Source organism: Aedes aegypti, chromosome 1 (assembly GCF_002204515.2).
Source record: "Aedes aegypti strain LVP_AGWG chromosome 1, AaegL5.0 Primary Assembly, whole genome shotgun sequence".
Classification (NCBI taxonomy): Eukaryota; Metazoa; Arthropoda; class Insecta; order Diptera; family Culicidae; genus Aedes; species Aedes aegypti.
This window is the reverse complement of record NC_035107.1, coordinates 226,741,291-226,757,631: the sequence shown is the minus strand read 5'-3', so window position 1 is coordinate 226,757,631 and position 16,341 is coordinate 226,741,291. Positions and strand designations below refer to the sequence as shown.

The 16,341-nt window shown below is 37.2% G+C and overlaps 1 protein-coding gene and 1 long non-coding RNA gene across 3 annotated transcripts; both read right to left on the bottom strand.

The window, feature by feature from the left end:
• Positions 1-6,624: 6,624 nt before the first annotated feature.
• Positions 6,625-8,582, bottom strand: LOC5580186 (transmembrane protein 203). Of its 2 annotated transcripts, none has more exons than XM_021857719.1 (3): positions 8,192-8,582; positions 7,964-8,132; positions 6,625-7,478 (listed from the first exon to the last, which is right to left on the bottom strand). In XM_021857719.1, exons 1-3 carry the CDS (start codon positions 8,438-8,440, stop codon positions 7,360-7,362), a joined length of 537 nt encoding a protein of 178 aa, XP_021713411.1. In that variant the 5' UTR covers positions 8,441-8,582; the 3' UTR covers positions 6,625-7,359. The 2 variants fall into 2 exon arrangements, with proteins under 2 accessions (XP_021713411.1, XP_001655606.2); XM_001655556.2 differs by having other exon boundaries at positions 8,192-8,457.
• A 4,118-nt stretch (positions 8,583-12,700) lies between these two features.
• On the bottom strand, positions 12,701-13,418 carry LOC110681581. Its single transcript, XR_002503282.1, has 3 exons — positions 13,336-13,418; positions 13,106-13,277; positions 12,701-13,029 (listed from the first exon to the last, which is right to left on the bottom strand). It is a non-coding gene; the product is annotated as an uncharacterized LOC110681581 (long non-coding RNA).
• Between the last annotated feature and the right edge of the window lie 2,923 nt (positions 13,419-16,341).

Sequence of the window (16,341 nt, the reverse complement as noted above, 5' to 3'; positions counted from 1 at the left end):
GAATTTTCGCGAAAATCACGTGGATCTCCCAGTACAGTAGTTCAAAAACGTGAATCGCTGGAAATGAATTGGCTAGCTCGCGATGGATGACTTCATTGGCCCTGAGCAGGCTATTCCAATTTCGAAGTGCTGGGTGAAGCTTCAAATAAACTCTTGGGCGGCAACTCAGCACAAGCAATATTGGAATAGTTTGGAGTCATGTCGTCAAACAAAATTGTACATTACTGACATTAGCCATCTCCAAGGGTGACGAAGTATTTAACAAATCTGTCAAGCAGAATTGCAGTCTCTTGGTCAGAGCGTTGACAGGTCACTGCCGACTCAACTATCACATGGCAAATATTCAGCGTGCTGACTCATTTGTGTGTGATAGTTGTGACTCCGATTATGGAACATCGTATCACCTGATATGTAACTGTCCAGTTTTTTCGCAAATGTGATTCCAATTACTTGGTAAACACTTATTAAGTGAAACTGAATTCAGAAGCCTGAATCTTCAGGACATTCTGTTATTCTTCACCCGCTGTGGTAATGAGCTATAGGCTCTCTTTACGCTCATGCGTTTAGCAGTGCCCTTTTCAGGGTGCTGTTCGAACCCAATGTGGTATGGAGCTACATGTGTTTTTTTTTTCTAAAAATGATTAAAAGTTATACTGCCTATAAATGCATGTCAGTCCCACGTTTGCTTGATTTCCTATTCACATGGGACAATTATGCGTTTATGGGCAATATAGTAAACAAAGGATTTTCATGAATTGAGTGGGCTTATCGGGCTTATAAAGATTTCATGGATGTAGGGGTTCCTGGGGTAATATGCACCACTTAAGGAAAATGTGCCGAAATGAACACTAAACAACATGTATGTTGTGTTTTAACACACGAATCTAGTTGGTTTGGGCTCACCCTACATGGTGTTGAGCGAATATTGATCATAATTACATTAGTTTGTTGGTAATTTTAACATTTTTCAAGCACTACTTTTGCGTGAGTTAAGATTGATACGGGGCACGATGCACCGCTTTTTGGGGCATGATGCACCACAACATTGAGGCAAGATGCACCATCGTGTTTTATACGTAATTTTATTTATCGTAAAAACACGAGTTTTTGATGATTTTCGTCTACAAGATGATACAATTGTGCATAAATACGTTAGTAAAGACTTCAAATGACCTAATTTTTTTGATTGTAGTTTATTTTGGAATGGATCGTTCTGCCCCGACCAATGGAGTGCATGTTGCCCCAACCGGGCGCCTAACAGAAAATGTTATAGAAAATAGAAATCGTTGTGTTATTTCACCAAATCATGCCATCAACAACTTACCCAGTCTCTAATCATCTGTTTTATGGTGAAAGGTTGTAAAAATTCACGATTCATCGCTTTCAAAACATTATGTGAAATGATGAGAAAGTTACATCAGAATCGTGCTTTTCGAATTTATTGTTATATCTCCCTGTTAAGTTTTTCAAAATGTATCAAATTCTCAGGGTGTCAACAATTTGCAACGTTTCATCAATCCGCATAATGTTTTTCTCTCAAAATTCGTTTATTTCAGAGAAATTGACAAGGTGCGTTTCGCCCCGACAGTGCATATTACCCCAGGAGCCCCTAACAGTCACAATTTTCAACATAAGACTCTAGTTCACGGTGCTCCCCTGACCGTTATTATCAGAAAAAAAAATCTCCATAAAATCTGTGCTCACCAGTCGTTTTCTATAGCTAAGCTGCATGTCTGGGCAAAATTTCAAATAAATCGTAAGGCCCGTTTTGCAGTTACGCCTTTTTTATTGTATAAGTCTACTAATTCAAAGGAAATCTGAGATATTTGAACGGATTTTCATTGGCCGTGATTACCAGAAGAAATTTACCATCAAAATTTGGTTCAAAGTTGGTTTGTTTAGATATTGGTAACCTCTTGGTGGAGTTTTGAATGAGAAAATAGGCGAAATTTGAAATTACGCCCTTTTTGAGGTGCAACCATTGAAAACACTAATTTCAAATAGATTAATTAGGCATTCTAATACCGATAAGCATTTTCAAATAATTTCAATGACATATTGCAACTAGGGTAAAAGCACCGGTTTTGGCCAGCCTAAGAGAAAATGTCAATAAAAGTTAAATAGGAAGCCGTATTTATACTACAAATATGTCAAATTCAAGCTTTCAATCAATATTATGTGTGTAAAATATCAAAACTGAGCTATAACCATTTTTTGCTATGAAAATCCCGTTGATCAATATAGGCCAACGGAACCAGTTTCGGCCAGAGATTTAACTTCGGTTCCTAAATTAGCCATTTGCATTGATTTCTCATGAGAGTGGCCAACTTAGGAGTGCCCTGGCCAAATTGGGTGTATGGAAGTTGAAATTATAAGGAAAATGCATTGTTTTCCTCATATTTTGAATCAATTTGGACGAGTAAATGAATGTAGCTCTATCATGTGAATGTGATCTACTGAACACAAAAGATTTCATGCTGATTAGCTACAGTGAGAGGCAAAATAAAGTGCCCACCTTACCAGTTTTCGAATTTCTCTCATTGATTTGGTTCAAATTAAAGTTAACACACCTAAATCTTTTGTGATATTTTATTTTTGATGTTCTTTTAAAGTTGCACTTACGAAATTTTGATAAAAAAAAGAATTTTACTTAAAGAAAAAGAAAATCAATTTGTATTGAAAAAAAAGTAGTGACAAAAATAAGTGCCCACTTCCTTCTTGGCCCCAGAAAAGATGATTTAAGAAAAATAAAAAGCAATTTAATAGTTAATGTGTCCTCCTTTGGCCTTAAGGACTTGCTGGAGGCTCTTCGGCATGCTTTTCACCAGGTTTTGTAGGTGTTGTGGATCTAGTTCTTCCCAGGCGCGCTCCAAGGCTTCAAAATAATTATTTTTGTTGGTAACACCAGTTTTTTCAACCCTGGCATCGAGAATCGCCCACAAATTCTCGATGGGGTTGAGGTCTGGGCTTTGTGGAGGCCATTCCAGCGGTTTAATCCGACAAGACCGGAAAAAAGACTTGGTCTTCTTTCCAGTATGCTTCGGGTCGTTGTTCTAGAGAAATATGAATTTCTCTTCAAGGCCCGTCTGGATCAGCGAAACCTCCAGATTTTCCAGCAAGATGTTAATGTAGGAATCTGCCATCATTATTCCGTCGATTTTCACGAGGTTTTCTACTCCACTCCATGAAAAACACCCCCAGACCATCACATTTCCTCCTCCATGCTTCACCGTTCCTTGGATGTGGTGCTCTGCATCACACACGAGCCCGCCGCTCTCGGTTAGACAGCTCGAGCTTCAGGAGCGCCACATCCAAGGAACGGTGACGCATGGAAGTGTGATGTGATGAAATGTGATGGTCTGGGGGTGTTTTTCATGGAGTGGAGTAGGAAGCGTCGTGAAAATCGACGGAATAATGACGGCAGATTCCTACATTAACATCTTGCTGGAAAATCTGGAGGTTTCGCTGATCCAGACGGGCCTTGAAGAGAAATTCATATTTCTCTAGAACAACGACCCGAAGCATACTGGAAAGAAGACCAAGTCTTTCTTCCGGTCTTGTCGGATTAAACCGCTGGAATGGCCTCCACAAAGCCCAGACCTCAACCCCATCGAGAATTTGTGGGCGATTCTCGATGCTAGGGTTGAAAAAACTGGTGTTACCAACAAAAATAATTATTTTGAAGCCTTGGAGCGCGCCTGGGAAGAACTAGATCCACAACACCTACAAAACCTGGTGAAAAGCATGCCGAAGAGCCTCCAGCAAGTCCTTAAGGCCAAAGGAGGACACATTAACTATTAAATTGCTTTTTATTTTTCTTAAATCATCTTTTCTGGGGCCAAGAAGGAAGTGGGCACTTATTTTTGTCACTACTTTTTTTTCAATACAAATTGATTTTCTTTTTCTTTAAGTAAAATTCTTTTTTTAATCAAAATTTCGTAAGTGCAACTTTAAAAGAACATCAAAAATAAAATATCACAAAAGATTTAGGTGTGTTAACTTTAATTTGAACCAAATCAATGAGAGAAATTCGAAAACTGGTAAGGTGGGCACTTTATTTTGCCTCTCACTGTATGTAAAACGGTGTATAATCCCCTATGGCTACATCTGGCGTATGACCAAAACCGGTGCTTCTACCCTACATGTCGCCAAAGTATTTCACAATTGATCAATTTTTCATAGGCTCAAGCGCTGTAAGGCATTACGGAGCAATTTTTGTGACATTATTATTAGTCAAAAAATATTGTTATAGCCCAACTAGCCACCCCTTTGACTGCTCCGGCTAACATTATACTGCGCTAAAACTTGAACAATCGCTTAGTAATGGACTATTGGGTAAACTATGGAACTCTAGACCACTGTCAATACTTTTGTGATCATTTGTAGCATACATTACTACATTTAGATATTGCATGAATCTACAATATTTCCTTTGGGTTTCTCGATCTTTTCGATTACACAAACCGATAAGAGCCCAGGATAAATACAATAGTGAAAGAAATGTATACATCAATTTACTCATTCTCAGGCTGACTCGCGAAGAGAAAGCATCAGTACTTGAAATACGCTTAAGAGAAGTAAGAAACATGCGTTATTATATGGTTTCATTGATTTTAAAATCATAACACTTGCAGAGCTTAATGTTACATATCTTCCTTATGTATCAAAACTCTTTTTAGAATATTCTAAACCTTAACCCCGAGTTTCATCACACTGAACGCACTTTTACGGTGAATGCTATTGTCCCGAATATATTATCACCTTGAACGATATTATCCCGTGATAATGAAATTCTAAGTAATGATATTCTTGGAACTGGAACTCACGGTGATGGTCTTCAGGTATTCGGGCTAATGGATCTCAAAGTTAAGGGGTATATTAAAAAAAAAATTAAATATGATAAACATATAGTTGTTCATGGATTCTACGTAAATTCCAGTTTTGGTTACCGGAAAATTGTAAATTGTTCTGTGGCCCTGTTGATTACCTGCCGGTCTACCTACCATAATATGGTTTGAATCCTACACAAACTGAAGATTTATATGTTTACTTTATTTTTTTGATTGCTAGCTGTGCTTGTGAAGTAATGACAAATGACACACCAGCTGCTATGACCCTTTACAAACGAAAAAAATCATTTTTTGGTAGCTCCACAAAGTTTTTCAAACTGACAAAGACAAACAGTCAATATTAAACTCTGTAAATGCTACGATTTTGAAATCAATTAAACAAAATAATAACGGATGTTCTAAACTTTGCATTACATTCTTCCATTTTGAATCACTGCTTTCTGCGTAGTTGATTTTATTCCATACACTGCTACCCATTACGAAAAACTTAACTCTTTAAGAACTTCTTGACGTATGCTTCGAATGTGATTTACAACAGGTAGCAATCAGTAGCATTTAAAATAATCTGAATCGTGAGTACATTGGTTCACCAACCAATCCAGAATATTGTGCTACAAGAACTAATTTGGTTACATGATGAAATTAGCTCCGTAAAGCCTTAAAGCACTTGAGCCTATGGAAAATCAGTAGATAGTGAAAGACTTTTGTGGCATGTGAGTGCAATGTGTCATTGAAAACATTTGAACATGCTCAACAGTATTAGAATGCCTAATTATTCTTTTTAAAATTGGTGTTTTCAATGGTTACACCTCAAAAAGAGCGTAACTTCAAATTTCGCCTATTTTTTCATTTAATACTCCACCAAGAGGTTACAAATAACTAAACAAACCAACTTTGAACCAAATTTTGATGGTAAATTTCTTCTGGTAATCACGGCCAATGAAAATCCGTTCAAATATCTCAGATTTCCATTGAATTAGTAGGCTTATACAATAAAAAGGCGTAACTGCAAAACGGGCCCTACGATTTTTTGAAATTTTGCCCAGACATGCAGCTTAGCTATAGAAAACGACTGGTGAGCACAGATTTGATGGAGATTTTTTTCTGATAATAACGGTCAGGGGAGCACCGTGTACTTGATTTGAATTTCATTTGAAGCCTGACGATTAAAACGAAGCCAACAGATTTTTTTAGAAACACAAACTCACAAAAAAAGAGAAGTAACCATACAAATTTACTGGAATAAAATATATATACATGAAATACAAATAATTCAAAAGAAAATTCCATCAAATTTGCTTTATTTTCTCGTTTTTGACAATCTCCCGGGATTGCCCGGGAAATGTCAATTTTATTTCCCGTTTCCCGGGAAGTCGAATCCTAGGAAAATTGCAAACTCTAGTTGGGTAAATGTACAACTGGTGCTGAGAAAATCATCATTTTGCAAATTAGTTGCATAAATAACTATATACTGTTGAACAACATGGTCATGAAAAAACTTTGTAAAATTAACAAGATATTCCATAAAGGAACCAATTGCCCAAAATCCCTAAAGCTCCGGGTCTCTATTAACGTTGTTCCGTCGTGCATTCATAACCGTTCTATATGGAAAACCTATATATGAAATGCGTTGCAATCAGGGAATAGCTACATTAGAACCAAAACAAAGAAACATTAAAATAAATGTTTCGATACTCGCTAATGTTTTCTAGAACGCTTTTTCTATTTGGACTGTTCGTTTCATGTAGGTAAACAAATAAATTGAGCAACCAAATTTAACTTATTTTTATATCACTTTATTGAACCCACTTCAGAACTTACACTTCCATACCCCGATCGATCATAGTCTTAACTAAACAAGCCAGGCTTGTCGTACACAGCAACAGCGAGGTGATCAATTATCACCACCACTCTTAGGCAAACAATTGCATAACGGCCGGATCACAGTCCTCACGTCAAGACTGCTGTTTGAATTGGCACGCCTTCACTGCAATCAGCTGCAGCAGCACGAAAATCGGCGAAAATACCTCACTGTACTCCAGTCCACTGAACCCGGACAACTTCATCACCACCAGGTACTTGAACCCGGTAGTCAAGAGGAGGAAATGGATACTCCAAGACAACCGGTGCAACGCCTGTCGGTGCTTATTGCCCAAGTACATCCGGATACCGACGATCACACAAAAGTACGCATTGAAGAAGTCTCCACAGAACAGTGGCGAAAATATGATCAACCATTCGGTGGTGCCCGTGGTCTTGGTCGGAAGCGTCCCCATCGTGGCCTTCACCGTTAGTATTATACTGAACACCAGAAAGGCCAACAAATTGACCAGGATTTCGAACTGCGTTATCCCGATCCACTTGACCACGTCCACCAGCTTGAAGTAGGTTTTGATCTCGACCTCGTCGGACATTTTTCTCCGTGAGGGGGCTATCTTGACGGCAATTATAAGATATTTATGAACGAGAAATTGGGATGAAATGGGCGGTTCCAATGGTGGAACTTGCTTTAGGCGGCTGAGTTGGTTGGCTTGAGTTGGATCGTACGGTACAGACGGATGTGCAGACACGAGTTCATGCGGCGTTGTTCGCTGAAATCATCGTCGTCCTTCAGAGGATGAAGATCGTCTGCGAAGATAACAATTAATTAAAATCAGATCTTTAATCGATGCTCTCTAAACTGTTAGAAAAAAATCGTTGAAAAAACTTTGGTGGAACTTCTGTAGAAATTCCTGATGGCTGGGATCTCTGAAAAACCTTCTGAACTTGATAGGAGTTCTTGGAGGATTTTTCAAATATAGCTTGCTAAAAAAATTATTGGAAACACAACAAATTGAATCTCTGGATACTATGTTGCAGGGTTTTCTGAATAAATTCATCAAAGAGCGGATTTCCTATACTGCTATACTGTGTTGAGATATTGATCTACATCTTATCATAAGTGTATCAAAACTTGATCAAATTATCGAATTTTATTTTAGCCTTGTAGAGATAAGACAAGGACATCAATTTTGATCTTTTTAATGCTAATTTGTTACCGATGATTTTTTTTTCTAATAATAACAGCTAGCTGAGAATTGTGGCTTAGAGAAGATGGATATTTAGAGATTTACCTGTAACCGTTATCGTAGAAGTATTGACCTCGTAGTCGAATGCTTCTGGATATTTTGCCTTTATCTTGAGCGCGAGATTGATTCCTTGATTGATGGCCCTTCCAGTACAGTGCAAAAATGCTTCTCCCAAGGCAGAATTCAAGATATCCAAGCACCTTTTGTATTGAAACTGCAACAATGAAACAAAATCAGTTTAGGTAACCAAATCAAGTAGCAGAAAACCATCACCGTAAAATCCGACTTGACGGTCACGTAGATGTCGTTTTCCCGTGTGTAATACTTCGGCAGGACGCGTTTCTTTACGATGTGCCGGTCACTGAATTTCCTTCCTCCGGTTTGCGGTTTCTGGTCTGCCGAAGACGATGTTGGAGCCGCACCGGAATGGGGTTTGGTTTTGTTGCTCCTCCTGCCGCTGGTGCTGGATGCTAATTTTACAGCGACATTTTCCTGTCCGGGGACATGTTTTCCTTCGGACATTCTACGAAAGTACACTGGATTCTACTTGCTAGGCGGCGTATTCCATGGATAAGACGAAATAATTCCAAATGGATTACGGAAACGCATGAAATTACTGCAGAATGTTTACAAATAGTATTCTTAGCTACTACTGTCAAACTTCGGCTAATGTTCGGTTTGTATTTACTTTAAGAGGGCTAACTACGGTGGAGAAAAGACAATGAGGCTATCATGGATCGCACATAAATTTTGGTCGATGTGGCTGATAAACACGCGCCAAATAAAATCCCACGATCGCGCTAAAAATATGTACACTCAGAAACACGGGTAGTCATAGAATGACTAAATTTTAGTAATTTATGACTATTTTCTATCAGCCTCTCTTTCATTCTACAGGGAATTTTATTCGTATTTGTCAAAAGTTTTATCCAAACAAGTATTGCGCGGAATGGATCATTAAAATAACCAAAATGGCCACTATGGAAAGCGTAGATAGCGCCACCGTAGCCTTGTGTGTTTGACAGAACCAAAGACTTATTAAAGACCTCCATGTCCCTTGCAGTTGCCCAAAATTTTATGGCTCATGAGGTAATCTAGAATGCCGTGAAAAGTGTTCTGCGATCTGTCAAACTTGGGTACCTTTTGCACTACCGAGGGACCAAATGCAGTACTAGAAGTGGTACCCAATCTGAGCCCGAGTGGGACGGACCTGACAGAACAGCAATGCTGTCACAATGTTAAATTCCATATACAGTGACGCCTTTGTTTTAATGCGGTGAGCACTGGCAAAAGCTACCTTTAATGGTCCATTACACTCAGGCAAAAATACTATGAATATCCATTGTTTTCCCTTATGTTTATTTGCCACAAGAAATCGGTAAACATTTCATTGATTCACCTTATGAATTGATCTCAATCATGCCAATGCTGTGTTCTGCTCATTTCAAATTTAAGAATTCTTTCTATCAACAGTATAAACTACATTACTCTTAATAAAACAAATCATTATCTCACCAGTCGTTTTTTATAATTAGTTGACTATTGTATACATAGACAAAGAATGGAAATCTGATTTTTACACGTTGGTTCAGCCATTTTCTAACACAAATCAGATATTGAACCAATATGCAATTGGTATATTCGGATTTTTAGACAAACATGCAATATAGTTGACGTAAAATCGACCATTACTCTACGTTTATTATAATCTACATTTTTTTATCTCAACAATCGTTCATTTCCACAGTTCCTTCCCATGACTGGGCTTCTTGGTTGAGCAGTATGCTGGCTGTCAACGATAGGGAGCTGCTTTCCGGTCGAATGACTGCTCCTTAGCTTTCTCTGGTTCCGTTCATGTTCCGCTGTTACCATCTCCAAACTATCGACAGACTCTATTTCGAGGAAGCTCGTTCTCGAATCGCCGTCTCTGTGATAGAACTGGCTGTTTACCTTCGTTGGCTAGTCAGACTGAAAGTTTGGTAAAAGTAAAGATTTACGTATTAAAATTCACGTGCATTACGGCACACTTTTTCGAAATAAAAATCTAAAATCGATTTCTCATAGCCGTACATGTGAATGGCGATTTTTTTTAAAGGCTCATATTCAAACTTACCTCTTAACCGTCAGCTGTAGTACACCAATTTCGAGTCTGAAGTCACAATTAACTTATCTAAAATATTATTGAATATAGGCCGGCACAAAGATCTCGATTTCATTAAGTTCTAGCGAGGATTCCGGCAGCGTAATTGCAAATTTTCATAATAACAACCTTATGAGTTTTTCACACTAGTGATAGCTATGTGAATCGTAATCTAGCTTGATGAAATCGATTACTTCAATTAAGTATAACATGCTTCGCAATTATGGTTTTCATTGAACTAATATGAAATCCATAATAGCCTTATGAATTTTGGTATCATTAAGGAAATGACTAATGACGGCAATGAAAATCATAAGGCGCGCAATAAAATGTGTGAATCTTCATTATGTTCAACTATTTTCTCAATTATGAGTATCATTTCAATGGTATGGAATCCATATTAGCCTTATGAAAGCGATTTTTATAGATTTTTCAATGCTTCATAAGGGAAGATTAATGAAATTCGATAATTAATTTTCCTGAGTGTAGGAACGGCTTTTTTATAATTCCCTAATTTCGCGCACTGTTCTTCGCTGAACAACAAACAAATAAAACAAACTATATTCGTCTTCACATCTGACTATTTCTCTGAAAAATATCTTCATGCATAAATACGTTTCACGTACAAAGCGGAATATCTGCAAACCCTCTTTACAGGGATGTTATAGGCGGACGTCATTTTAGTGGGAGGAAATGTTTGTCCAAAATTGTTGCGTGAACAATTCTGAAATTCCGAAAAAAAATCCACGTGGTTTAGAGAAAGCCCCAAAAGATTATTTTATAGATCTGTGCACACAAAATTTACTTAACATTGTGATCCACAAGTAACATTGCCAATGTATGTTTGATTGCAACTCTTGTCTATATTATACAATCCTTATAATCTTATTGAGAAAACAACAAATAGAGGTCTTCTATAAATAACGACGCACTCTCGAGGAGTGATTCACGGAATCACGGATTCACGGAAGTTCCTTGTATTGTATGAACAGTGTAGAATACAAATCTAGAAAGATTCGCGAATCAGGCGAAACTGACAAAATGTACACAATTTAAGAAAATATAGCGTTGAAATTGTAGCTCGATTGTCTACCCGCATAATTACGAACCATACCGGTACAATTCCCCGTAGTGTTCACAACCATTTGATACTATTTGTGAACAGTTTTACGTTCCATCTTGAGTTACAATAAACCAATCTTACGCCAAACGTGTTTTACAGTTTGGAGAATGGTAATTGGACAAATAACAATATGGGGAATAGGCGGTTAAGTTATGTAACAATACAAAATCGTCAAATTTCCAGAACAAAATTTTTCGTTTATGGTTCCCCAAACAGTCAATATACTGTCCAATTTTTGTTCTATTTACTGTACGGAAAACAGTTTGGAATCAGTTGAACAATAAAAGTTTTAGAAAACCAAAAATGTATGTGTAATTGTTGGTTTATTGTGAATTATGGTAAATTTACCCTATGCTGTACTGTTCTTTTATATTTGTATAATAAGTAAGGAATAATAAATACATAAATGAGAAACAAATGAACAAGTAGCGAGTGTGTTCTGATTATGCTTCAAGTCATTTACAGTTTAATAATATTAATAATGATATCTTGAAATAAACTGTTTTGTTGGAAGCACATTCAGAAATCACACTACTTGTTTCGTTCTTTCTAATTATTGGTATTTTTGTATTATTGCTTACCCAGTAAACACACTATCGTATATGATGGGATATAAGAGTACAAATGTGGAGGCGATATACGTACATCTTGCACGCAGCCTTATCGCGCATGTACGTATATCGCCTCCACATTTGTACTCTTATACGCTATCGTATACGAGTTTGTGTTTACTGGGTATCTTTCAACTCACGTCATATTTTCTGTTTCAAGCTCATATATCTACTATATTTTACAAAAATTGTCATGTGTAGCTACATTTTGATCCGATGAACCCCGGGTAAATTGAAGGAGGCTGATAACTCTCGATCCAGCGGTTATACATCATTAACAATAACAAATGTCTTATGATGTATAAATATTAGTGTGGGACACAATTTAGATTCTCGCTCCAGTCCACTTTTTGGATTGCATTTAGGTCCCATACCAACTGTGCAAAATTTCAGATTGATGGAGAAACTGAACTGCCAGCCGTTCAAAGTTTGTATGGGATTTACTATGAGAAAACTTACTTTTGCAAAGAAAAATCGCCAGAGGTCGCCCATTGAGCTCTATAAAAATTCTGAACACAGACCTCGAAAGGTATTTTTACGATGAAGAATATTGCCGAAGACCGCGAAACAATCCGATGCTTGTGAAAAAAGTTATTCAATGAAAACCTATTGACAAGGCGACGTTGATTAACTCGTAAAGGAATAACAATAATAAGAAAATCGGGAAAAAATTCACAATAGTCTATGCTTAATAACTTTTTTCACAAGCATCGGATTGCTTTGCGGTTTTCGGCAATATTCTTCATCGTAAAAATACCTATCGAGGTCTGTGTTCAGAATTTTTATAGAACTGAATGGGCGACCTCTGGCGATATTTCTTTGTAAAAGTAAGTTTTCCCATACAAACTTTGAACGGCTGGTGCTAAAATATAGTTTCTCCGATCGAGCTTAAATTTTGCACAGTTGGTATGGGACCTAAATGCAATCCAAAAAGTGGACTGGAGCAAGAATCTAAATTTTTCATATAACCGTGTCCCAGGCTAATAAACATCCGGCAAATCTGTGCTCCAACGGCATCTTCTTTACCGCTTTACCGCACGTCACTTGCCCTTCTGTTGCATCGGTTTTGTCCCGCAGAGCGTGATAGTAAATTTCCAGGCCCTTTCCTGGATCCGCCGGAGTAGTTACCGCCCACGAAACACGCTGCGGGCGGGTAGCAAGGTCGGTTAACATTAACTTACTTCCGGGGATAGGTGTCGCTCACAGGTGCTTTGATTGCCTTTCGATGGTGTCATAACTGCAGTTGCGGAAAACATGAAAATGTTAGTGAATCATTCAAACAACTACATGTGTTAAACAAATCTATAGCTTACCCAACAAATTGATTGGAAGGGATAACACGTATGACTAGCATTTTATGGTTGCTCTGCAGTCCCGGGTGCTTCCGGCGCTGATATTGAGTTGAATCCGCAGCGGCATACGGTGGGTGTTGTGTCTACTGCATTGCTCCCGGTGTAGAGGCTTTGGTCGTGATTTTTTTTAGTCCTAGTAGAAAAATGAATTAATTCGGCTGATCTGATAAAACTAACGACACAAAACTCACCAGTTAAACTTATGCTGGCTCACGTTGGACATTTTACAAACGAATTGTATATGAAAAAAAAACAAACTCTTGCAACCTGCGGATTTTTGTTTTTTTTTTTTTTTTGGATGGCAAGCGAAAGAAAACAAACACGCTCAAAATATTGTACGGCAGATTTGAAGATTTCCCAGAGCGGAAAAAAAGTAGTCAGTCTTTCAAAATTCCGTAAACAAATCCCATACATTTTGTTTAATTTCACTTTTTAGGCTATTTGTGCAAAAATAATTCAAAAGATTTATTTATAACATCGTTTCTCAAATAACACAGTCACCGTAACCGCCTGTGATTATTTTCAAGCGTGCATACCGTTTCACAAAAGGTAATTATATGTTGCCACTGTTTCGAAAGAATTTTCATTCTCTTATAATTAAACATTATCTGGACTCTTTCATGAATTGTCACTGTTTGGCAAAGATTACTAAAACTGTTGTATATGGTCTACAGTTTTAGGTTTCATATGGTTAAACATAAACGTGACTGTTTGTGAAGCATTAACATTAACAGATAGAAGATTCTTATTGTTTGAAAAGTAAGGCAAACAGTATATTTCTATGCGGGTATTCACTGCACTTGAACATTTCCCCTATCGATAATTTAACTATTCAAAAAACGCAAATTTGTAGAAGACGAAACTTCACCTCATGCCAAACCACACACTTTATTGATTATGCATGTGTTTTTGTTTATCAAAGTGAAGGGCGCATCTGAAATCGAAATCAAAACACGGCGAGAGTAAACGGCGACACTGCAAACAAAAAATAAACAAGGCGTACATGGCGGGCTTAATTGAAACCAGAATGAAAACACGGCGCAAAAGTGATGGGCGACACTGAAAATAATATCGATTACAGGCTCATAACATTGGGCGATACTGACATTCTTGAGTGCGTTTAAGGCGAAACCTTATAATATTTTTTTTTATTACGAAATAGCTTGGGAAATTGTAGGAGATGTGTGTGGTATTGATGAGGATTTTGAAACTAGGTTTATGAAATGTGTATTAAAGTGAAAAGGTTAAAGTTTGAGTATATTTTCTCCAATTGGGATTAAAAATTGCACATGAAAATTTCATTGGTTATTTTCTCATTGTTATTGATTTGTCAGATAGGCCCTTATCGCGAATCCCTCTCGAATTCTTTTTCCAAAGTTTCATGAAGATTGAGTGAAAATTGAAGCTTTGAGAGCATTTTGAATAACACGACCGACGTAATTGTATTTTTTGTTCTTTTGTAAAATATATGGAGAAAACCAAATGAAATTCAATTTCGTTTTCAAATATGAGAACACACTCACACACATATGACACTAGTCCTAAATTGAAGATTTTTCAATCAAGTTTCAGTAAATCATAGATTCATCTTGCACAAACTTGCGCAACATATGTTTTCTAGCGTTTGACTAACAAGATTGAATGTGACAATTCTGAGTACGATAATATCAAGTCCGTCGCACTCGGGCTCAGATTGGGTACCACTTCTAGTACTGCATTCGGTCCCTCGGTAGTGCAAAAAGTACCCCAATTTGACACATCGCAGTACACTTTTCACGGCATTCTAGATTACCTTATGAGCCATAAAGTTTTGGGCATTTGCAAGGGACATGAAGGTCTTTAATTTCCCAAGTAACCACGAAGCTGTATATGAATACTTTATGTTTGCTCTATAGTGTGCTATCAGATTTTGTTTTAAAGTGACATGATCTTTAAGAGCTTTATAAAGCATAATTAAAGTGGGAAAGGGCTCCACAACAACCGAATTAATGCAATACTTGGTAAAGCAGTTTTAATGCACAAGCCCTACTAAAGCATTTATGTTTGTATATTTAGGGTTCATTATGTATATTAGCTTAAAATAATGGTTTAGGGCTTGCGTTAAAAATAAACAAAACAATGAATGCATTGGCTACCTTTGGATTTCTTTAGGGGTGGTCCATTAATTAGGTAAGACATTTTTGGTGGTTTTTCAACCCCCCCTCCCCCCATGGTAAGATTTTTTGTATGAAAATTAAAAATAATTTGTATGGCGCGTAAGAATTCTCAAACCCCCCCTCCCATAACCCCTTAAGTAATTAATGGATGGCCCCTTACCATATCAATGATTTTGTTGGAATCAGGTTTCGAATCCACAACTAGGATGATGGTGTACTGGATGCCTGGCGCGTTGGTGTCCCGTGCTAAAGCTGCTGATGTCATAAGGTAAGATAAAAGTTCCTTATTAACGAAGCCACTGTGTGTGTTAACATTACTATTCGCCCAGTTATTGCGAATAGAAAGAATTCTCTTCGGCGATGGATTCCATTTCCTCACCAAATGAAACATCAATAGAAATAATTTGATCTCTATTCTTTCTCGTAGAGGAAATAACAGAACTTAACCCACAAAACAAAGCCCTAGCGCATTAAACAGATTTCAGGGGAGAGAAATTGATCGACATTTCCTCTCGCTCCTTATGAATAAAAGAGTCTCATAGATAAAATACAGCAATTTTGAATGAAAACATATACCCTTAGATCATGAAATGGAGGTTCGAGATGAAAGAAAGTCATTTCATTATTCTTCCATATCCTACAAAACGTAATGAGCGAGTGCGAACGTGCTCGTTCGTCTTACTTATTTATTACAGATTTGAGTGCGTTTAATGAGGTTATGTAATCTTGTATGACAGCATATGTAACTGTATATTCACTCTAAACGCCTAGCATAATGCTATATTTAAATTATGCTACAAAGCATTTAAAATGATAATCAAATGCATCATTGCTTGACAGTTATTGAATAAATGCATGATAACATTATTAATGCAAAAAATGTCAACTTTCGACCAAATTAATGCTATAGTATAATGCTTGTGGTTACTTGGGTTGTCTTTGATAATATATTAATGAGTGTAATGAATACTTCTGTTTGGGTGCTAATCAAAAAGCATATTTGTATAAAAATTATTTCATAAGATACAAATATAACGATAC

Coding starts and splice junctions, on each gene's coding strand:
- LOC5580186 (XM_021857719.1), bottom strand. CDS start 8,440: ATGTCCGAAGGAAAACATGTCCCCGGACAGGAAAATGTCGCTGTAAAA. Junction 8,133..8,191: donor CCGTCAAGTCGGATTTTACG/GTGATGGTTTTC, acceptor TCATTGTTGCAG/TTTCAATACAAAAGGTGCTT. Junction 7,479..7,963: donor TTCTACGATAACGGTTACAG/GTAAATCTCTAA, acceptor TTATCTTCGCAG/ACGATCTTCATCCTCTGAAG.